The sequence below is a fragment of the Rhinopithecus bieti genome, unplaced genomic scaffold (genome assembly GCF_001698545.2).
Source record: "Rhinopithecus bieti isolate Rb0 unplaced genomic scaffold, ASM169854v2 scaffold_45617, whole genome shotgun sequence".
Taxonomy (NCBI): domain Eukaryota; kingdom Metazoa; phylum Chordata; class Mammalia; order Primates; family Cercopithecidae; genus Rhinopithecus; species Rhinopithecus bieti.
The window spans coordinates 1,654,314-1,679,006 of record NW_016819136.1 but is presented as its reverse complement, the minus strand read 5'-3'; the positions used below and the strand labels follow the sequence as shown (position 1 = coordinate 1,679,006).

Genomic DNA, 24,693 nt, shown 5'->3' with positions numbered 1-24,693 from the left:
GATGGTGATATTGAAATTTAAACTGTATATTCAATTTCCTTAGCATGTTCACTTTTGAAAGTTGGTTCCAGATCTTCCATTCCTCCTCTCCCCCTTTCTGTCTGCATTTACAGCTAGCCCCAGACAAAACAGTGAAGAAACAGGGTTTGTTTTCAACATCTGCACCAAAATCTCACAAATCACTACCAAAAAACTTACTCGTGTAAGTATGTATCCCAATAACTATGGAAAAATTAAAGTAAAAATTAAAAAAAATCTCCTGCCAGTCCTTCCTGAGCCCCACTTCCCAGATTTCTCAATTCTTTCCTGGGGCACATCTCTGCCCTTCTCTGTATTAACTTCCACAGTCTTTAATCCTGCCCTCTTCTGCACCAGTGCCCCGGGCCTTTCCTGGAACATGCTTTTATCTCTTCCCTTTGTCCCTCAAGCCCTTTGTTCTTTGTTACTGTAATTCTCACTTGATATGTTATCCCTCCCGGGACATATATATTTTTTTAATTTTAACAGACACTGTCTGGAAACAGTGCCCAAAGTGGGAGTGACAGAGATTTGAGGGTAATGTGGCAGGCCAGTGAGAAAAACTGGCCCTTTGGCATTCTTCAAACCATCTCATTTGTTTGTTCGTTCATTCATTCATACTGTTTGATTGGGATAAATTAATTCAGTCAACCAGCTTTACTGATGCTTACTGTATGCTAGATCCTCTCCTAAGTCCTGGGGATAGGATAGGGGAACAAAAGTATTTAACATTATTGCCTTCTAGTTTTTTTATCTAAATGGGGAAGTTAAAATTGTACCCAAATATTTAACACAATTGCAACAGAAGACACCATAAGATAAATACTTAGGAGTGACATACACTTGGCTATCCTTCATTATAATCCCCTGAGGAGCTTTCTAGAAATAGAAATTCATGAGCCCCACCTTCTGAAAGAGGCAGAATGTGGCTCACTAGAAAAGGGCATTTTTTAGTTTGGAGAAGAACTAATAAACTAGTACATAGGCAGGCTTGTGTAGGAACAGGTCAGGGTGAACCCACCAGGCTCACCTGGAGGCGGGGAGGAGAAGTGAGGCTGAATTGAAAACAGGCCATCAGATATTCTCATTTCCAGTACTCCGGATTTTAATGTTCTTTTGGAAATCATTTACGGAGTGTGCCTGTTAATCATGTTCAATTGTCCTTCCCTCTGCTCACGTGGGTATGCAGGTGAGCAGCCAGAAGCCGCATGGTATCTTCACCTGGTAGAGCTCCTGATCTCTCTGTCACACAGGCAGAGGACAAAGCTTTCATAGCCTGGCTCACTTTAAAACTTTTAAAACAGAGTTTAAAACTTTAAAACTTTTAAAACAAAGTTTTATCTTCCATTTTGTCCCTGGGGGCACCTGGCACATTATTGAATGCATGAGCTTATTCATTCCTACTCCTGCTGAACCTGCTCATCCCAAATGTAACTGTTCATGTCACTGCTTTTTTATGTTCTGCATCAGATTACAGCACTCAATCAGATGACCAGCTTGTGATATGTATCATTTTTCATTTGCTTTTAAAACATTCAAGACACTTTTCAGATATCTAGTAGTCTTGTCCTGAGATAGTGGGTATTACCTTACATGTGAATTGTGTTCTATATTTTCAGGGTTGTTTTAAATTGAATTAGATTCTCAGAAAAAAACTCTTGTAGGATAGACAGCATAATAGGGCTTACTGACACTGTTTTTGAGGATGAATCTGGGGCATAGAAACTCACTTTCTGGCCCAGTGTCCCATATCTAGTCAGCATTCTTCTCCTGACTTGTAAGTTCCAAACATGCGTCAGTCACTCGGTATCATTGAGTGTTCATCCTGGGCAGCAAGGTTCATACTTAAATTCCTACTCAAACCTTTTGTATTTCATATTCTTAGATAAGCAGAGACTGCCTTTCTCTGCATGCAGTTATATATCATTGTGATGGTCAATTTATATACTCTGGCTACAGATTCCCTGATTTCAGATTGCAAGGAAATTGGGATAGACTGTTTTTCATAAGGGAACTCTGCCCTTCCATTTATGATTATCTGGCACCTATGTCTGAAACCATTTCTTTAGGTGAGCATACCAAAGTAAGTTGCATCTGACTAAGGTGTAAGAAATTTAAGTGATTTTTCGCTTTTAGAAATATGTTTTAGTGTCATCTTTTAAAAGTATAGAAATTGGCTTATATGCAGCATTGTCACTCTGCTGAAGTGACCTGCAAGAGAATAGGAGTGGAACGATCCTTATCTCTGGATCTCTGGCTTCTGTTCTTCTGCCTTTCTGCCTCAAACCACAAATACAGATATCATAACTACATTTTCTGTTTTTTCTTTTTGACTTTTTTTTTTTGACACAGGGTCTCACTCTGTCGCCCAGGCTGGAGTGCAGTGGCACAATCTCGGCTCACTGCGACTTCCACTTCCCAGGCTCAGGTGATCCCCCCGCTTCAGCCTCCCAAGTAGCTGGGACTACAGGCACTCACCACCACGCCCAGCTAATTTTTGTATTTTTTGTAGATATGAAGTTTCACTATGTGGCCCAAGTCTCAAACTCCTGGGCTCAAGTGATCCACTCACCTCGGCCTCCCAGATTCCTGCGATTACAGGCATCAGCCACTGCACCTGGCCAACTACGTTTTCATATCCCCACACAACCATTATAGAGTGGGCTTTAAGCCCTATATTGAACATGCAATTTTTTACTCATTTTCTTACTTTTTTAGTCTTGTTATATTTACAGAAGTGTTTTCCTCTTTGCCTTTTCATAGTGTCCAAATAATCTCCTTGACAGTCAAAACACCAGTGCTGCTTTTGGCTGTTTGTGCTGTAAAAACAGGAAATTAATACATCAGGTAAATTTCACACTCCTCCTTCCAGAGCAGATTGATGGAAATTGAATTTCACATTAATCAGACACAGCAATGTACATCTTCTATCCTATAGAAATTTATGATTTTTACTCACTTGAATAAAGTGTTACAGAGTTTTTTTTGTTCACTATTTATACACTGATTTTTGGAGCTTTGTTCTTACCTGTGTTGCTATCTGATTTGTTATTGTTATTCCTTCGAAAATTTTTATTTCAAGATTATTCAGTCTCAGATATTTATTTACATAAAACACACATAAATGTTTATTACCACCTATATTATACTTTTATTACAAAAGTCATCAGTAAATCAATCTCTAAATATTTATTGGGTACCTATCAATGCATTAGAAGGAAATAATTAAATATAATGAAATATGCTGTTAGCAAGGTTGCTTATTTTTAAAAGAAATGTAGAATAGATTAGAAATATCAGAGTATATCTCTTGTGGTAAGGGTAAATATTATTTGGTGAAACTTTTACACACACACACACACACATAAACTTGTATATTGAGTCACAATGTGACATTTTTTCTTACTGTAGATTGCAGTCAGAAAAGGTTTAAAGGTCATATAAACATTTAAGAACTGTAGAAATGGTCTCCTGACTCACTGAGTTAAGAACTTTATGATTTGCTTGATATGACCCCAAAGAGTCCATGAGGAGAGTTAAGCATTATGTATGTTTAACAGAAATGGATATGCAAATGGTATGTTGGAGAACTTATATGAGTCACCTTTCCAAGAAACAATCCAGTGTGTGTCTAAACAGTATTATGTTTTGAACCTCAAAGCGGATCCCTGATACCACATAATAAGTTCCACACTCACAGCTCAGTTCTTCAGGATAATAACCATTCACTTATAGATAGATCTCAGAGGCCTCCATGCTTGAATTCTCAACTGACTGCCACCAAATCTCCTAATGGAGATTCCCATTGGGAAGAAAATGAGGTTGGCTGTAATACCACATCCCAACCTCCCCTTAGTCATGTTCCCTAACATTTGTAAAGTTTCCAGGAATCAAAGTGAGCTCTTTCTTAGGAAGGTGTAGAAAATAAATGAGTTCCATGAGACCAGGGGCCTTGCCTTTGCCCTTCACACATCTAGTGCTTAGCAAGTACCTTCTTGGGGCAGACATGCATATTCAGTTCAAGGGTTTGGTGAATGAGTCCTACTCTTCAGCAGTCCTTTCCCTGGCCGGTTCTTCTTTCACAAGATCAACCCTCAGAGTTTTACTTTGATTTTTGTAAGCCTTATACTTAAATTATTGACAATTTAACTTGTTAAGTGTTACAATTTTGTTCCTTTCTCTTTCTCCCAAACCTGTCTTTTTAAAATTTTCATGCATAGCTGAACCTCTCTCTCCCTCATGCATTCATCTTTTAAAAGTCATTACTTATGTACCTCTTCTTTTTGCTCTTTCCCCTCCAAAAGCTTTCAGAAACTATGGTAATCAAACAAATTTAATATGCCTTTGTGACATGAGAGAACAGAACAGTTCCTCTTTCTTCTTGAAGGTAATCTGTTGAAGTGCTGACACCTTCTATGAGGAGATCCTTTGCACTGGGGAATTTATAAAGCAATTTCATTTAGCTTAATACAAATTGTTAAGCGAGAGCTAAGATGGAACATTTCTAGAACTCTTTTGGACTTATGTTTCGTTTATATTATCAGTTAAAAAACTGTAAGTGGCTTCTTTGTTTTAATGGAAGTGCTTTGTTGCTTAGAAAACAACAGCTGGCCACTGAGCATAACCGGAAACAAGTTCTCCGACACTGCTTTACAGAATGGCAGCATTGGTGTGGCGCCGAGCTCCTGAAGAGAGAGCTGGCCCTCACAAAAGAGAAAAATAGGAAGAAGATGGATGCACTGCTGAAGGCAGCATCACTGGGAAAACTCAGTGCCAGTGAGTCATCAGGTATCAGTCTCCCCGAGGAGGCAACAGCCGTGGTGGGTCCACCAGTAAGAAATGGACAGGTACATTGTTTTTGCTGCTTAGTCAACACTTGCATTTGAGGTTTGTGCTTTTATAGCTGGTATGTCAGTCGTTGTCAGATTGCCTTGTCTAGGCTATCAAAAGATTAGAGCTGTCTCAATGCAGTACCTTTCAGGCAGTGTTTATTTCCTTGAATTGAATCTCCTTTTTATAATTATATGTAAACTTCGGCATCGTTGGAAGTTAGTAGGGATGTAATATCGAGAGGGCATTTAAAACAACTGAGTGAAATATTCCTTTAGGAACAGACAGATAAAGCACTGTCTGTAACCCTTGAACTCCTCTTTTTGATCATCAGACATTTCCTCTCCAAATGAATTTGTGACTTAGAAGAGGGGAAATTTAAAATTTTCTTTTCTAATAAGAAAAGTCATATGTACTAATTGTAGCAATTTGATAGAAAATCACAGAAAAACATCCTATAATTCTATTATCTATAGATAATCACTAATAACATGTTAAAGTATAGCCATCTAGTCTTTAAGCATATGCAAATTTCTCTCTTAATATTTTATTTAGCTTTTAAATGTTCTTTAGTCAGGCCATTGAGAAACTCTAGTCTGCCAAAATTCAGGAAAAGAAAGGCCATGTTTTTTTTCTTCTTAATACTAATACTGTTTTTCTAAAAAAAAAAATTGCATTTTCACAATATAACACGAGCATTTTCTGTCATTACATACACTTCTGCAATAGTAGTTCTCGACTGAGAGTATACCCCAGGATCACATCTACTAAAACAGAATTTCAGGTGTGGGCAGCTCTGTTTTTTTAAGTTCCGCAAAGTGATTTTAAGTGATACACATCCCCTGTCTGAGGACTAGTATTCTGTGCCACCATTTTGTAATGGCTACATGATATTCTGTAATGAACCATAAGCTGGAATCTGTTTAGCTCCTCTATTACTGGAATTTAAGGTGTTTCCAGTTTGCTGCCATTGTGAACAGTGCTTCAGTGAACATCGTAGTAGCTAAATCTGCACATATCCATAATGCTTTACTTAGGATAATACCTAAAAATGGAATGCATGTTCTATTTTCATCTTATGATTGCTTCAACATTTGTATTTCTTTGACTACTAGTAAGGGTAAACATTTTTATATTGAAAATATACTGTGCACCACATAGCAATGTTTTGGCTAATGACTGACCACATACACAGTGGTGGTCCCATAAGATTATAATGGAGCCGAAAAGTTCCTCTTGCCTAGTGACTTCTTGATGATCTTGACCGTGTGTAGTCCTAGGCTAATATGTGTGTTTGTATCTTAGTTTTTAACAAAAATGTGTTTTAAAATTTTTTTAAAAAAACAACCACTTTGAAAACAGAAAAAAAGCTTATGGAATAAGTATATAAAGAAGGAAAATAGTTTTGTACAGCTGTGCAATATTTGTGTTTTAAGCTGTTACTTTATAAAAGAGTCAAAAGTTAATAATTTAAAAGTTTATAAAATAGAAAGTTAGAGTAAGCTAGGGTTAACTCATCACTGAAGAAAAAAATTATAATAAATTTACTGTAGCCTAAGTATACAATGTCTGTGAAGTCTGCACTAGTGTATAATAATGTCCTAGGCCTTCACATTGACTCATTCAGAGCAACTTCCAGTCCTGTAAGCACCATTCATGGTAAGTGCCCCCATACAGGTGTACATTTTTTATCTTGCATACTGTTTTTACTGTACCTTTTCTATGTTTAGATATGCAAATACTTACCATGTGTTACAGTTGCTTACAGTATTCCATACAGTAACATCCTATCCTGGTTTGTAGACTAGAGGCAATAGGCTATACCATATAGCATACATGTGCAGCAGACTATACCATCCTGTTTGTATAAGTACACTCTACAGTGTTTACACAACAAAATCACCTGTTTCTCAGAACAAATCCCCATTACTCAGCAATGCATGACTGTATATATATCTATATATGGATGTAGAAAGATACAGATATATAGTGACTTGTCTCTTCATGCCCTTTGTCCATTTTTCTATTTGATGTTTTTTCTTATTTATTAAGAGTTCTTTATATTTTAAGATTATTGATGCTTTTATTATTATATATTGCAAACATTTTTTCCATTTTGTCATTTGTCTTTTTGGTTTAGTTATAGTCTTTGGTACTATACACAGTTGTTAAGTGTTTATAAAGTCAATCCTGTCAGCTTTCTTCTTTTATCATTGCACTTGTCATGTTTAGAAAACCTTGTGGAGAAGATCTTCTACCCCCTCACCTCCACCCTCCACATAATGCTGTTAAGTACTTAATTCAGACATGTGACATTAAATTGTGCACTGGAGGATCCCTAGCCTTGCTTTTTACCCTGATTACTGCTGGCAAGCAGGCTGGTTTTAATTTAAGCTTATTCTCTCAGAAAGGGAGGATCATGAAGATGCTTGTTGGGACTTATGTATAACATTTTGGTCCCTTCCACTAGGCAATGTATCTACCTTTATGGCAGATACTTTTTTCTCCATTGAGACCCAAGACAGACTTCTATCTTAAAAAACAGCTGTATGGAACCTTTTACTTTACAAAGTGCCACTGTTCTGAAATGAAAAAAAAGAAAACTGGGAGAGTTTTCTCTCTCTCTCTCTCTCTCTCTCTCTATATATATATATATAGAGAGAGAGAGAGAGAGAGAGACTCAAGTAAAAAAAGCCTCCAAATCTCTGAAATCAAGAGCAAAAGACTTCATCCAGAAAGGATAATATCGTTAAAAATGGAGCAAATGAAAATAGAGGGCTACAATAGACCCTGTAGAGACTAAGTAAACTAATCTTTTTCCAGAATGTACACCAAAACATGAACAAATGAATATATAAAATCTTTAGTTAGATGCTCATTAATTATACAATCATAGGAACTCATGTACTAAGAACACATAAACTGTACCTTGAATTTTTCCAAAATTATCAGTTAGCTAATAGGTGATTTTCTCTAATTAAGTCAGACCATTCACTCCTGCTCTATTATAGAGTGCAATCTGTACCACTAAGCTTTTCCTTCATATTCTTTATTTTCATGTTAAAAAGTTACCATGATCCAAAAGAAACCCTGTCGCTTTACTGAGGGCTTTGACACAGTCTTGCTGGGTTAATAAGGTGTCATTACCACCAAGTTTAAAAGAACCTAAAACATATACCCTGCTTGATACCAAATTACTTAAGCAGGTATTCTCATTAATAAGTGTTCACTGACATTTCTGAAATAAAAGGTTACTTTTAAAAGTGTTTAACATGTCAGAGTTTCCATATACCACATCCTCTTTAAAGTTGACTCTACGGAAAGCATTTCTATAATCATGAAAATATTTTGAGTCCCTAAGGATGGCATCCTGTTAGAACAAGAAGCTTCTAATATTAGATAGCTCATAGCATTTTTCTCTTTAAGCCATTGCAGATGGCAGAATCAAAAACTTAGACCTTAGACCATGGAATCAAACCATTCTAGTAGAGACATTTTAACATGCCATTATTTTGGCCAAGATAACTAACTGTTTCTGAATAAAAGTTCTTGTTTCCTTCCCCTCTGCATAGAACTTGTAATTGAGTATGGTACCTCAGTTTATTAAATGGGATTTATGTAATAGAGCTTTGAGAACTAGTCATATGCTAATACAAAATATTATTAGGTAACATTTTCTTATGTAATGCAGATATTTGCCCAGCAATCCTGAGCTTCCAAATATTTCCCACCCATAGATAGTTCAGGAGTAACTGGAGAGGGTTAGCTAGGCTTTGACGGGACCTTGATGCTGAAATAAATAAATATCCTGTACTACGGCATATGATTAATTTACTAGTGTCAGGAGAGGCATTGAAAGAACAGAGATATATTATTAATTTGGAAAGATATTCTTTGGTTTTCAAACGTTCTTGAGAAAGAATATATCCTTTGCCACAACATCTTCAAATTTCCACGAAAATTCAGAGTCAATTTATGCATATTAAATTCCTGTTTTATATATGTGTGTATATATATATATATATGTATGTATATATATTTTTCTGGAGTAACCTTGCCTAATTCACAAATGAACTGTCCAAAATAGAAATTTATAAGAGAACATTTTTCCTATTGTGAATGTCCTGACCCATGGCAATAGTTCATACAGCTGTAGCCACTCTCCCAGTTTTCTTTTTTTTTGAGACAGAGTCTCACTCTGTTGCCCAGGCTGGAGTGCAGTAGCACGATTTTGGCCCACTGCAACCTCCACTTCCCAGGTTCAAGCGATTTTCCTGCCTCAGCCTCCTGTAATCCTAGCTGGGATTACAGGTGCGTACCATCATGCCCGGCTAATTTTTGTGTTTTTAATAGAGACAGGGTTTCACTATGTTGGCCAGGCTGGTCTCAATCTCCTGACCTCAAGCGATCTGCCACCTCAGCCTCCCAACGCACTGGGATTATCGGTGTGAGCCACCATAGCCGGCCACTCTCCCAGTTTTCATGGTGAGCAGCAATGCATGTTTTAAGAGTGGTGGCCTCTGAGGTAGCCAGGCCAGGAGCACAGACCACCTTTACCTGCAATACATGGCAGTTGTGCCATTAAACAAAATAATACTGACCTCATGAATGTTGAATTTCATCAGCACAGTCCTTTAAATAGTTGAATTATAACATGTTTCTCTCTCTCAGGTGACTGCTGTGCCCCCTTTATGGGAAAAGCCTCCCTTCGGAAGCAGTGGTTGTAGGCTCAGTCCTCCCCTAGGAAGAACAACAACAGGCAACTTGCAGGGTTCCCTTCAGAATGTCCCTTTGAGTGCACCTGGCAATAAGCAGCACAAGACCCTGGGTGCTGAACACTCTCAACTGCCTGGCAGCAACGAGACGCTCGGAACCACCAGCCAGAAAGCAGAACCGCTTTGCTTGGGTCATTTCCACAGCCGCCATGTCTTCCAGCAGCAGCTGATTGAGAAGCAAAAGAAGAAACTTCAGGAACAGCAGAAAACAATTCTCGAGCTGAAGAAAAACCAGCAGCTGGCAGAGGCTCAGTGGGCAGCAGAGCATGCCTCAGCAGTCACAGACACACAGAGCCACCTGCTGTCAAAGCCCAGAGGAGAAGAGGAACCAAGAACCTGCCAGATGCTTGTGAAGTATGTCTGTTCTATCAGAACTCTCTGGACTCATTTTAAGGGGTTTTTCACTTGGGGCTCCTGAGCTGCTTTGTCCTGCTTCTGAGTTCCATGATCTTTCCTTTTCCTTGATTTTGTGCTCTCAAAGAAGCCTATGTTGTGACTAGCATATGACAGGCATAGATAGTCAAGGATGCCTGTAAGGATCCGGTTATACAGTTAGCGTTTGGGTCATGGCTGCCTTTGAGGATCTCTGTTACTATGCCAGTTAAACAGAAAAATGCTTTCTTGCTCTATTTCTGGGATTCTAGCTATGTTAAGTGCTGAGAAGCCAAGTCAGACAACATCAGGTCCACATGGAGCAGCCCCTGGGCTGGCTTATTTCCTAGCTTAAATTTGTAGTTGTTAGGGATAAAACAAAACATCTTTGAGCCTCAAATAAGAGCCCAAATTTCTCAAAAGCCATTTAAGATGGTTTCAGATGTGCTTGAGACATACTCACTGCATGTGCTAAATGGTAGGATAAGATGTGGTGATACTTATGGATTTGAAGCATTAGGATGGAAGTCAGAGTACCTGACTCACTGTGTAGACTCATGCCGATCACGCAACCTTTCCGTATCTCATTACACACATTTATGGCGTGGATATAATATGTAGTTATCTCAGAGAATAGGGATTCATTAAGGTCTGTAAAAGGCTTTGAGCTTCTCAGGTCAAAGGACTTTGAGGGAAACTGGTTAGTAGTCTAAATTCTTTTCCTTTATTTTCCCCCTAGTTCACCTGTTGCTTCCCCTGGGACTGAAGGCAGTAGAAGTGACTCCCGAAATTCTCTTTCTGGACGCAAAAGGAAACCAAAGCAATTGACACCACATCCCATACTAAAAGGCAAGGCTGTCTCGGTGGTGCCTTGGTGGTTGTAATCTCCTCTCCTAGAGTAGAATGTGTACACTGGTGGTGAATTCTGACGACTCTTGAGGTTTTGAGACTTGACAGAACCTGACATCAAAAATCTCAGAACGGTAGACATGTGAGGAGTGGAGTACACCAGAGAGCCCCAGTACTTTTTTACTGCCCCTTTTGCCAACCTTTTTGGCATTCCCAACCAACACACACACACAGAAAAAACATAGCTGAAAGGTGTATCATTTTTCTGTAATATGAGATTTGGATTGTGAAAAAAAAAAAGAGATAATTATACAAATGAGAAAGCTCTGAGTAGCTGCCAAGGACAAACAATGATAAAGGTCACCTGTCATCGTACTTCGTTAATGTTCAAATATTGATCAGTTTACAGTATTCCAAGCTAAGTTATTATATCATTTTATAATGTTATAACTTATTGATAGGATTTTAGTAATGAAACCTACAAACCAGATATCTTAATTTGATAACATTTTTGATGCACATAGAAACATTTATTTATTTGGTACAGGTAGAGTCTTCCTGTGTTACCCAGGCTGGTCTCAAACTCCTGACCTCAAGCAGTCCTCCCACCTCAACCTCCCTAAGTGTTGGGATTATAGGCATGAACCACTGCACCTGGCCAGAAACCCTTATTTAAACTAAACTATATGAATAGAAGCATTCTTCAGAACCCACCTAGTGAATCTGCTAATTGTTTTTACTATATACTTAGTCCTACACTGTACATATGTTTGCATGTGGTGGTTGGCACTTTGACAATTATATTGTGGTTTGTAAAATTTGATTTCTTACCTGTGACAAGATTGCTGGTTTAACAAGAAGTAATTGCAAATGAAGACACTGTGCCTGCAGTCAGTTCCTATTAATGAAGAAATTGGCAGTCTTTGCATTAACTGTCTGCCAGGACAGCAGTTTATGCTGGCTTTGCCTGTCGTTAAGCTTGGTCAGGAAATGCCCAGTTAAGTGTGATTTTTTTTTTTTAATTATTGTTTGATCAAGGAGTTAGCTATTTTAGAAGCCCAGTCTACTTTCAAGTAGTCTTTTAATAATTAGATCTAGAAAAGATGGGCAAAGGGCATATTACCAGAGACTGTGCTTCTTAGGGGTCTCTTACCTTAATCCCCTAGTCTGTTTCTGCCTTCTGAGAGACAGTTTCACTCTCACCATCTGTGGCACTACCATTCTTTTTCAGCAAAGCAGACACTTAATATCTGTAAGAAATAGCCTGGTGAGTTTTTTGTTTATTAATTCTTAAAACTTGGACTTAAATTCTTTTCTCTGTAATATGGCACAAGGAACTGAAAGTAACTGTTGGCTGGCTTAGGTGAGCAGAACTTGATACTCCTCCCATCCATGCCCCTCTTCCTATGAAAGCCCCAACTGATTACAGAGTCATATTATCAGACCATCTTGCACATTTGTTTCTTTTGGATCGATATTTAATAGACTGTCAAGAACAGGATTCTGACACTCCAATTCGTTCATATGCCAGTTCTCCAAATGCCTGGTACAATTCCATTTCCTGCCCATCTGTATATCCAGACCTTAAAACTAGATTGAAATATCTTCATCGTGACCCCAAACTTTAGTTTGTTTGTTGTTGTTCTTATATATACAGACATATGTACAGTGACTTAAGAAAAATTAGCAGATTCAATAGGATTTGAGGAATGATTCTACTCTCAAAGTGTTTGTTAGGTGTAATTAAAGTTTCCTGCATTCATCAAATATATAATCAAATTATAATTCTGGTTTCTGGGTTTCATATACTAAAAGTCTATCATCAAGGCACATTATAAATCAGTAAATCATTTTTTATAAATCATAAATCATTTTAAATCTTTTTTAATAAAAATATAAACAAAACAATTAATTTATAAATTGTTCCTCATTGCTGAGGATGGGATAGTAAGTCTTTAACCTGTAGAGTATATAAGTTCTATTTATCTCTACATATTTTCTGAGATTGTGAACTTTCAACTTACAAGAAAACCCTAATAATAACACTAAATTTTACTATGAAATGGAGGCATTTCTCTTGCAGTATTCCTCATATTTTTTTCAATATAAAAAATGTTAGAACTCTGTTACTATTTTCTAGCTATGGAAGAGAGAGCAATTCAACGGGCTGAACGTAGGCGGATCTTGGCAGAGAAGAAGAAAAAACAAGAAGAAGAAAAATTGGTAATAAATTCAAAATGCAAACTGAGTCAAAAAAAAAAAAAGGATTTGTCTAGGTCTTTCTTAAAAAATGAAACCTCACTTTTTCAGAACCCTTGAGACAATAGAGTTACATCAACTTTGGAAATGGTTTTTTGGCCTACTGGCCTGAATTCTTAGACAATTTTAGGAAAATAAGGGGGACAGAAACATCAACATCATTAACACAGCAGGAAGAAAATGTTATAAAAGTTGATGAGAGCCAGCAGATTAGAAGATTTACACATAAACAAGATTAGTGTATTATAGGCAGATGTCTGACCTAATGAATTTGCAAAGGGGGTTAGTTCTTATCTTCCAAAGTTTTGACCTAGACTATCCGAGGTAAATTTTGTAACTACCAAGAAAAAATAAACAGTTCTATCAGTTGGGGTTTTCTGGTGAAATGAAAGAAAACCTTTTCCCTCTAAACTGTTTCTAACTTGGAGTTAGTTTTCACAGATGACAGTAAGAACTAAAAAGTAATCTAAGTCATCTTTTTTTTTTTTTTTGAGACGGAGTCTCGCTCTGTCGCCCAAGCTGGAGTGCAGTGGTGCGATCTCGGCTCACTGCAAGCTCCGCCCCCTGGGTTCACTCCATTCTCCTGCCTCAGCCTCCCGAGTAGCTGGGACTACAGGCGCCCACCACCACACCCGGCTAATTTTTTTGTGTGTTTTTAGTAGAGACGGGGTTTCACCGTGTTAGCCAGGATGGTCTCAATCTCCTCACCTCGTGATCCGCCCGTCTCGGCCTCCCAGAGTGCTGGGATTACAGGCGTGAGGCATCGTGCCCAGCCAAAGTCATCATTTTTAAATGAAAAATTAGTGATATTATTTATGATCAGTCTTACCTTCCCAAGTAGAAAAGGATTCTTTTGGAGAAACTTTTAAGTTACATAACTGATGACATGTTGATTGAGTTTCTACTTTTATCACCAAGTGCAGACTTATTCCAGAGATAGGACAGGCACTTTGGTAGATTGACTATCCTAAACATAAAAGATCACATTTCTGTTCAAATTGAGGGTTCTGATTTTTCTGGGTTCTAATCTCAATCAGGCCCAGTTAAAGGCCCAAGAGGAGGAACGTCAGAAAAGGGAGGCAGAAGAAAAGGAGGCACAGCTTGAAAGAAAACGAGAAGAGAAGAGACTGAAGAAAATGGTTAGTATTGTCTATTTGGTCAGTCCCTGTATCTTGAGGCTTGCTGTGTGTGATACTGTGGCCCTATCTACCCTCTTTAAGCCAGATCTATCGGGAATACTCTTCTCTCACCTTCACTTCTTTTCTCTATCTTATTTAGTGAAAAGCTACTCATTCTTCAGATCTCAGCTCAAACATGACTTTGTCCGGATTAGCCTTTCCTGCCCTGCCCATCCTCCTCTCCACTCAAAGTTAGGTAGGGTCCCCCTTTGTGGACTCTCATCAAGTATCTTCCCTTCAGAACATTATTGACACTTATCATTGTGCATTTGTTTTATGGCTGTTTTATTCATTTCTATGTCCCCAACTAAACTGTAATCTCCATAAGAGTTAAGGGAACTGTCTGGTGTTGTTCACCATTGTATTGGCACCCAGCAGATACGTGTTTAATGAGTGAATAAATGAATTAACAAATGGAAGAGGAAGTGATAATACACATAGAAATAATAATACACACAGAAGAAATAAGAGAAAAAGCTCTTACTCTAAGTTTATTAAATTCTGCTTGGGAAGATAAGGCCCAAAAATACAAACCTGTCAGAGACACTGTAGTAGATTATTTGCCATCATGTGCTACATAGACCAAAAGAGATCAAGGGGCCAGATGTGGTGGCTCACACCTGTAATCCCAGCACTTTGGGAGGCTGAGGCAGGAGGATTGCTTGAGCCCAGGAGTTTGAGACTAACCTGGGCAAGATGGCAAGACCCTATCTTGACAAAAAAAAAAAAAAAAAAAAATTAATCATCTGGGAGCAGTGACACCTGCCTATAATCGCCTTGGGAGGCTAAGGCAGGAGGAATCTTTGAGCCCAGGAGTTCAAGGCAGCAGTGAGCTGCAATTGTGCCACTGAGCTCCAACCTGGGCAACAAAGTAAGACTGTCTCTAAGAAAAAAAAAAAAAGAGAGGGAGATCAAGAAAGTCATATAAGGTATGTTCCATGAAGAATTTGGAAAATTAGAGGCATTTTCATGAAAAGGAAATTTAAAATGGAGAATTGTATTAGTCAGGATTCTCCAGAAAAAGAGAACCAGTAGGACATATAGACAGAGGGAGACTTATTTTGAGAAATTGGCTCACACAATTATGGAAGCTGAGAAGTCCCATGATCTGCCATCTGCCATCTGGAGACCCAAGAAACCCAGTGGTGTAATTCCAGTTCAAGTCTGAAGGCTCAGAATCAGGGGAGTTGATGGTGTAAATCACAGTCAAAGAGCAAGAGAAGACCAATATCCCAGCTCCAGATGGCAGGCAGGAAGAAAAAGGGACGAATTCTTCCTTCCTTCTCCTTTTTGAAAGTTCTGTTCAGGCCCTCAACAGATTGGATGATGCCCACCAACATTAGTGAGGGCAATCTGCTTTACTAAGGCCACCAACTCAAATGCTAATCTTATCGAGAGACATCCTTAAAGACACATCCAAAAATAATGTTGAATCTAGCACCCCATGGTATAGTCAAGTTGACACATAAAATTAGCCATCACAAGTCCGCCCCTTGTCAACTTGGCACCCATGCACATCTCCGTAAACCATAGTTAATCTGCAAATAAAGACAATAGCACGATCATAAGTCCACCTAACATGATACAACTATCCAGCATACAACTGAAAACATACTAAACCATTCCTCAGAAGAGAAGGTAAAGTCCTTGTGTGATGTTTACTCTTCTCCATGATATCCCATAACTTAAATACTTACATAGCATAAATGATGTAATGTTAGCAATACTTAAATACTATGATAGAAAGTTACATGATAAAAGAATAAGAGAAAAGAAAATGCACAAATGTATTCATAGCAAAATAAAAAGAAAATACTCATGACTATTACAGTTTTTGTTTCTACAGCTGGTTACATGGTTGTAACTGGTATTTATAAATACCTTCTTCCACTACCCCTCCATATTCCCCTTGCCTTCAGCAAGCACCTCAGCTGCTTGTGATTCTTTACCCAACAGGTGACCCAAACCTTCATTCCTAAAGCCACAGCAACATTCATTGTCCTGCCTGGATTAGGTTGTAGTTTTCCATTTAGTCTAATTACAGGACAGTGTTAATACTAAGAGGCACCCTAACAAATCTCTGTATTCCAAATGTATTCTTCCTTACCTTCATGTAGAGTAGTAGTTCAGTTCCCCCTTGGCAGGCAGGATCAGTCACCCCAAGCTAGCCCCATAACTCCCTTCTTTGCCTGTTGATTCAGTGGCACAAGGAGCCCAAAGTGGCCAGGTAGCAGTCAACTTGCAGTTAAGTGGAATCATTATGTCTCTTGGTGAAAGCATTGTTCCCTCTGGAACTAAGACCTCTAGGCTAGTAAAGCATAAAATCATGGGAACAGGAAGACAAATTTTTGCTAGTGGTATTACTAAGAGTAATAGTGTACCATTCTCATTTCCATCTCTTGATTCCTGGGCCCTTGAATCCTGGCTATCAGAGAAACCATGCCATGTATTGGATACTGTTTAAGAGGATGTACGGACTTCTGAAGAACCTTCCCGAGCCCTGCAAGGTATTGCCACCTAGCTGGTGCTATAACTAAGTCTTCAAAGGGCTATTCCAATGTTGGATCAATCCACCTGGTTCTGGATGGTAGGGAGCATAGTAGGGCCAATGAATTCCATGAGCATAGGCCCATTGCTATACTTTTTTGCTGTGAAGTGAGTTCTTTGGTCAGAAGCAACGGTGTGGAATACGATGACGGTAGATAAGGTGAATCTGTAAGTCCACAGATGGTAGTTTTAGCAGAATCATTGTATGCAGGGAAAGCAAATCCATATCTAGGCTGTTCCAGTAAGTATAAAATGTTGCCCCTTCCTTAATGGAAGCAGTTCACTGTAATCAACCTGCCCCCAGGTAGCTTGCTGATCACCCTGGGGAATGGTGCCACATCAGGGACTCATTGTTAGTCTCTGCTGCTGGCAGATTGGGTACTCGGCAGTGCCTTTAGCCAGGCCAGCATCGGTGAGTGGAAGTCTGTGTTGCTGAGCCCATGCATAACCTCTATCTCTGCCACCATGGCCATTTTGTTTATGAGCCCATTGGGCGATCTCAGGGGGTCAGAATCATCAGTATCACAGTCGTCCGCCTCCACAGTTTTTTCCACTGAAAGGTCTTCAGGGGCAGTAACACCAGTGGAGCTGTCATCTCCTATGTTAGTGATGCTTTCTTCTTGAATACCTCTTGAAGGAATGCCTAAGGCTGTTTTACAGTTAACTTTTGTTTTTTTGTTTTGTTTTGTTTTGTTTTGTTTTGTTTTGAGGTGGAGTTTCACTCTTGTTGCCCAGGCTGGAGTGCAATGGTGCGATCTTGGCTCACCGCAACCTCCACCTCCCAGGTTCAAGCGATTCTCCTTCCTCAGCTTTCCGAGTAGCTGGGATTACGGTCATGCACCACCACGCTGGCTACTTTTTGTATTTTTAGTAGAGATGGGGTTTCTCCATGTGGGTCAGGCTGGTCTCGAACTCCCGACCTCAGGTGATCCGCCCACCTCAACCTCCCAAAGTGCTGGGATTACAGTCGTGAGCCACCATGCCTGGCCAACTTTTTTTTTTAATCAGGAGTACAATCTAAAATAATGATAAAATGTATAGTGTCATTCTCAAGTATTATGTACTTCACATAATTGTATATGCTATACTTTTATATGACTGGCAGCACAGTAAGTTTGTTTATACTAGCTTTACCACAACTGCTTGAGTAATGTGTGGCACTATGAATTAGAACAGCTACAGTATCACTGGGCAATGGAAATTTTTCAGCTCCATTATAACCTTATAGGGCCACCTTGGTACATTCAGTCTTTCATTTACCCAAACATCATTAGGTAGCATATGACTGTATATTTATTTTATACTTTGTGTTATTAAAAATACTATGTTATTTATTTTGTTGCTCAAATTGTTTCAGCTTTGGCCACTGGGAGCTCTTTAAGGTTGGCTCCTATTGTCCCTTTGACATACCCCCATTATTTTGTGTTTTTTGGGCACTTTACTTTCTGATGCTATTCATCTTTTATTTTTTCATTGCCCAGCCCTCAGGAGTAAGCCATTTCTCTGAGGGTTCTTAGTTATAAATGGTATTTGGAAAGCAGTATCTAAGTACTGAGGGTGAAATTGCTACTGGGGTGTCACTGATTATAGGACCTTGGCAGTTGGAGGTAGGTAATATATGTATACTATGCTATGTATACACACCTATCTGTAATCATTCTGTGTCTATCCATCTCTGTGTGTATATGTACATATATGTATGTGTAGCTCTACCTAAATATGAGTTCATACTGATGTTTCTGGCTCTAATCCAGCACTAGAGGGTTTATCCTATGCTTCCCTTCTTGCTTATTTGTAAATGCCCTCTGACAGCATGAAACCTGGCTCCCACAATTCATCCACTTACTTATTTGTTCAACCCCAGGATAGGTGTAAAGCAGTTTCAGAACCGATTACCCAAACCCCAACGAGAAAAAAATTACCAAATACAGTACAGTGTTTATGTACAGTTCCATTTATCTTTAACCCTATGGTTTCCAGTTAAAATCTGGGATACATGTGCAGAACATGCAGGTTTGTTACATAGGTATACATGTGCCATGGTGGTTTGCTGCACCTATCAACCCATCATCTAGGTTTTAAGTCCCGCATGCATTAGGTATTTGTCCTAATGCTCTCCCTCCCCTTGCCCCCCAGCCCCCAACAGGCCCCAGTGTGTGGTGTTCCTCTCCCTGTGTCCATGTGTTCTCATTGTTCAACTCCCACTTATGAGTTAGAACATGCAGTTTTTGGTTTTCTGTTCCTGTATTAGTTTGCTGAGGATGATGGCTTCCAGTTTCATCCATGTCCCTGCAAATGACATAATCTCATTCTTATGGCTGCATAGCATTCCATGGTGTATATATACCACATTTTCTTTATCCAGTCTATCATTGATGGGTATTTGTGTTGGCTCCAAGTCTTTGCTATTGTAAATAGTGCTGCAATAAATATACATGTGCATGAGCCTTTACCTGGAGGCATCATTCTGCCTGACTTCAAACTATACTACAAGGCTACAGTAACCAAAACAGCATGGTACTGGTACCAAAACAGACATATAGACCAATGGAACAGAACAGAGACCTCAGAAGTAACACCACACGTCTACAACCATCTGATCTGCAACAAACCTGATAAAAACAAGCAATGGGGAAAGGATTCCCTATTTAATAAATGGTGTTTGGAAAACTGACTAGCCATATGCAGAAAACTGAAACTGGACCCCTTCCTTACACCTTATACAAAAATTAACTCAAGATGGATTAAAGACTTAAATATAAAACCCAAAACCATAAAAGCCCTAGAAGAAAAACCTAGGCAGTGCCATTCAGGACATAGGCATGGGCAGAGACACCAAAAGCAATTGCAACAAAAGCCAAAATTGACAAATGGGATCTAATTAAACTAAAGAGCTTCTGCACAGCAAAAGACACTATCATCAGAGGGGATAGGAACCTACAGAAAGGGAGAAAATTTTTGCAATCTATCCATCTGACAAAGGTCTAATATCCAGAATCTATAAGGAACTTAAATGTACAAGAAAAAAAAACAAACAGCCCCATCAAAAAGTGGGCAAAGCATATGAACAGACACTTCTCAAAGTAAGACATTTATGCGGCCAAAGAACATATAAAAAAAAAAAAGCAGCTCATCATCCTGATCAACAGAGTAATACAAATCAAAACCACAATGAGATACCATCTCATGCTAGTCAGAATAGCGATTATTAAAATGTAAAGAAACAGTAGATGCTGGCGAGGCCGTGGAGAAATAGGAACAATTTTACACTGATGGTGGGATTGTAAATTAGTTCAACCATTGGGGAAGACAGTGTAGTGGTTCCTCAAGGATCTAGAACCAGAAATACCATTTGACCCAGCAATCCCATTACTGGGTATATACCCAAAGCAATACAAATCATTCTACTAAAATAAGTTTTAAGTTACTTAGGTCAGCTCCTATTTTTCCCTAGGTCAGCACCTATTTTCCCCAACTCCTTGAATACAGTTTTGTCATTTGTTTTTAATACAGTCAGATTCATTTGTCACAGGGTACATTCCATCCTGGAATCCCTGACATTCTGGTTGATTTGTTGTTTTTCTACTTTAAAGTTCACTCTTGTTAATGTACAGTGCTATGGCTTTTAACAAATGCAGAGTATTATAAAAAGCAGTTCCTTCATGTTACAACTTCCTCTGTATACCCCTCATTTTTTAATTTTTGTGGATTTAGGGGTATAAATGCAGTTTTGCTACATGGATATATTGTGGAGTGCTGAAGTCTGGGCTTTTAGTGTACCCATCACTCAAATAATGAACATTGTACCCAGTGGAACATCCGCCAGCTCCTAATCCCTGGCAAACACAGATTTGTTTTCCATTCCTATGTGTTTTGCCTTTTCCAGAAGTCATCAGTGGATTCATACAGTGTTGGTTTTTTCACTTAGTAAAATGCATTTATGATTCATCCATTTTGTTGCATGAATCAAAAGCTCAGTCCTTTTTATCATCAAATAGTATTCCAATAGAATTTTGTCTGCATATGCAAGTTATCTATTCCTCTGTTGATATTGCTTCCAGTTTCTGGCAATTATGAATAAAGTTGCTAGAAACATTTACATACATGTTTTTGTTTGGACTCATAAGTTTTCAGTTCAGCCAGGTGTTCACACCTCTAATCCCAACACTTTGGAAGGCTGAGGTGGATTTCTTGAGCCCAAAGGTTCATATCAGCCTGGGCAACATAGTAAGACCTTGTCTCTACAAAATAAAAGAAATTAGCCAGGTGTGGTGACATGCACCTGTAGTCCCAGCTACTTGGGAGGCTGAGGTGGGAGGATCACTTGAGCTCAGGAGTTCAAAGTTGCAGAGAGCTATGATTTGCTACTGCACTCCAGCCTAGGTGACAAAGCAAGACCCTGTTTCTAAAAAAAAAAAGTATTTTTTTAATTTTTTAAGTTTTCAGTTCACTTGGCTAAATACCTAGGAATGTGATTGCTAGGTAGTGTGGTAAGTCAATGTTTAAGTTTATAGGTAATTGCCAAATTCTATTCCAAAGAGGCTGCACCATTTTGTGTTCCTACCAATGATAAATGAAGGGTCTTTTTGTTGCACATCCTCATCAGCATTTGTTATTGCCAGTTTGGGGGGTTTAATATGTTCTAATAGGTATATAGTAATATATCATTGTGGTATTTATTTGCATTTCCCTAACAACAACTAATGCTAAGAATCCTTTCATATCTTCACTTGATATCCATATATCGTCTCTGATGAAGTATCTGTTCAGATCTTTTGTCTATTTTTTGTTTACTTATTGTTGGGTTTTAAAAGTTCTTTATATATTCTGGGCCAAGTCCTTTGTTAGATAGGTGATTTGCAAATATTTTCTCCCAGTCTAAGGCTTGTACTTTAATTCACTTAACAGTGTCTTTCACAGAGGAAAGTGATAAATTTTAATAAAGTCAACCTTACTTTTTCTTTCATGGATTGTGCTGTTGGTGTTGTATCCAAAACTAATCACCCAACCCAAAGTCATTCAGATTTTCAGTTTTTCCTTCACAAAGTTTTACATCTTACATTTAGGTCTGTGGTCTATTTGGAGTTAATTTTTTTTCTTTTCTTTTTTTTCCGAGACAGGGCCTCACTGTCACCCAGGCTGGAGTGCAGTGGCACGATCTCGGCTCACTGCAACCTCCAACTCCCAGGCTCAAGCAATTCTCCCACCTCAGCCTCCCAAGTAGTTGAGACTACAGGCGCACGCCACCATGCCCAGCTAATTTTTATATTTTTAGTAGAGACGTGGTTTCACCAGGTTGTCCAGGCTGGTCTCAAACTCCTGACCTCAAGTGATCCACCCACCTCAGCCTCCCAAAGTGCAGTACTGGGATTACAGGCATGAGCCACCGTGTGCAGCCCATTTGGAGTTAATTTTAATATAAGGTGTGAGGTATGCTGTAATTCATTTTTTATACAGATGTTCAGTTGTTCCAGTATCATTTGTTGAGAAGACTATCTTTTCTCCATTAAATTACTTGTATACCTTTGCCAAAAATCAGTTGACCATATTGTGTGGATCTATTTCTGGGCTCGCTATTCTTTTCTGTTGTTTCTTTATGTCTGTTCCTTTGCAAGTAATACTGTCTTTGATTGCTGTAGCTTTATAGGCATTGTGAATTCCGCTACTCTATTTTTCTTCTTCAGAATGTTTTGGCTAATTCTAGTTCATTTGACTTTCCATATGAATCATAGAGTCCAGGTCTCACTATGTTACTCAGGCTGGTCTCAAACTCCTGGGCTCAAGCAATCCTCCTGCCTCAGCCTCTCAAAGTGCTGGATTACAGGCCTGAGCCACCACACCTGGGTCACAGAGGTGACCCAGCCTACTGAAAGTTTTTTTTTTTTATCATGCAGGGATGTTGAGTTTTGTCAGATGCTTTTCTGCATCTGTTGAGATGATCATATTATTTTTATCCTTCATTCTGTTAATATGGTGTATCACATTTATTGATTTGTGCATATTGAACCATCCTTGCATCCCAGGGATAACTCCCACTTGATCATAGTGTATTATCCTTTTAATGTGCTCTTGAATTTAGTTTGCTACTATTCTGTTCAGGATTTTTGCACTTATGTTCATCAGGTATATTGGCCTATAATTTTTTTTTCTTGTATTATCCTTGTCTGTCTTTAGTATCAGGGTAATGCTGGCCTCATAAAATGAGTGTGGAAATGTTCCTTTCTCTTCAGTTTTTTTGGAAGAGTTTGAAAATAATTGGCATTAATTCTTTAAATGTTTGATATAATTCACCAATGAAGTCCTGGGTTTTTCTTTGTTAGATTTTTAAATTACTCATTGAATCTCCTTATTTGTTTATTGGTTAGTAGGGTCTGTGGCCTTTCTTCCCTGTTCCCAGCTTCCTTGAACCACTCAGCTGTGCTGATTCCTTCAGTAATCTGGGTAAGGTAAGAAAGAAGTGGGCCTCTTGGGCAGCATCTTACAAAGCTGAGGGAGCTGAATGCTTACTCACTCTCCTCTCACTTTCCCCTATGGGAGGAATCACAGGCTGTGGGGGTCTCTCTTGGCATTGAATTGTGCTTCCCTGGGGGAGGGGTGACCCAGATAAAGTGCAACTATTCTTACTCTCTTCAATGTGTCCAGTGATGTGCTGGAACTTCACTGCTGGACTTCTGGACTTCCATAAAGGTACTCTCATCCATGGGTGCTTGTCAAAATCAGTGCTTCTGTGGGGATATGATGGTAGAAAGCTGCTACTCCACCATCTTGCTGATGTCTTTTCTGCATTTATTTAGATCTTTGATTTCTTTCATCATTGTTTCTCACATCTCACATTTTGTTAGATTTGTACCTAAGGTACTACATTTTGGGGGCACTATTATAAATCATATTTTTTAAAATTTTCATACTCCATTTATTCATTGCTAATAGGGGAATATAATTCATTTTAGTATGTTGATGTTGTATCCTGCAATCTTACTAAACTCACTTTTTGGTTCCAGAAGTATTTTTGTAAATTATTTGGAATATTCTAGATAAACAACCAGGTTGTCTGCTAATAAATGCAATTTTATTTCTTCCTTTCCAATCTGCATGCCTTTTACTTATTTATCTTGCCTTATCGCACTAGTTAGGACTTCCAGTATGAGATGGAATAGGCATGGGGAGAGAAGACATCCTTGCCTTGTTTCATATCTAGGGGGAAAGCATTCAGTATCTCACTATTAAGTGTGATGTTTGCTGTGGGTTTTTCATGAATGCCTTTTATTAGATGAAGGATGTTTTCATTTATTTCTAGATTGCTGAGAGTGTTTATTACAAATTTCACTGAAAGCTCTTTCTGCATCTTTGATATGATCATATAGTTTTCTTAATTCCTCTACTAATGTGGTAAACTACATTGATTGATCTTCCAGTGTAAAATTACCCTTGCCTTCCTGAGATGAACTCCACTTGGTCATAGTGTATAATTTTTATATATTGTTAGATTTCATTTGCTGGTATTTTGTTAAGAATTTGGTTTTTGGGGTTTTTGTTTGTTTGTTTGTTTGTTTGTTTGTTTTTGATGGAGTCTCACTCTGTTGCCCAGACTGGAGTGCCGTGGCGCAATCTCAGCTCATTGCAACCTCCACCTCCCGGGTTCAAGTGATTCTCCTGCCTTGGCCTCCTGAGTAGCTGGGGTTAGAGGCACGCACCACCACACCCAGCTATTTTTTGTTTTTTTAGTAGAGACGGGATTTGGCCAGGCTGGCCTGAACTTTTAACCTTGTGATCTGCCCACCTCAGTCTCCCAAAGTGCTGGGATTACAGGCGTGAGCCACCACGTCTGGCCTTTTTTTTTTTTTTTTTTTTTTTTTTTTTTTTTT

General features: G+C 38.7%; 1 protein-coding gene across 1 annotated transcript in view; it reads left to right on the top strand.

Moving 5' to 3' along the window:
- The window catches only part of CCDC191 (coiled-coil domain containing 191), an 88,222-nt gene that overhangs the window by 37,110 nt on the left and 26,419 nt on the right, over positions 1-24,693 (top strand). The window contains 6 exon segments of the mRNA XM_017858582.1: positions 4,616-4,865; positions 9,520-9,977; positions 10,735-10,844; positions 12,985-13,067; positions 14,141-14,242; positions 16,714-16,788. Coding sequence (XP_017714071.1) covers positions 4,616-4,865; positions 9,520-9,977; positions 10,735-10,844; positions 12,985-13,067; positions 14,141-14,242; positions 16,714-16,788 — 1,078 coding nt within the window.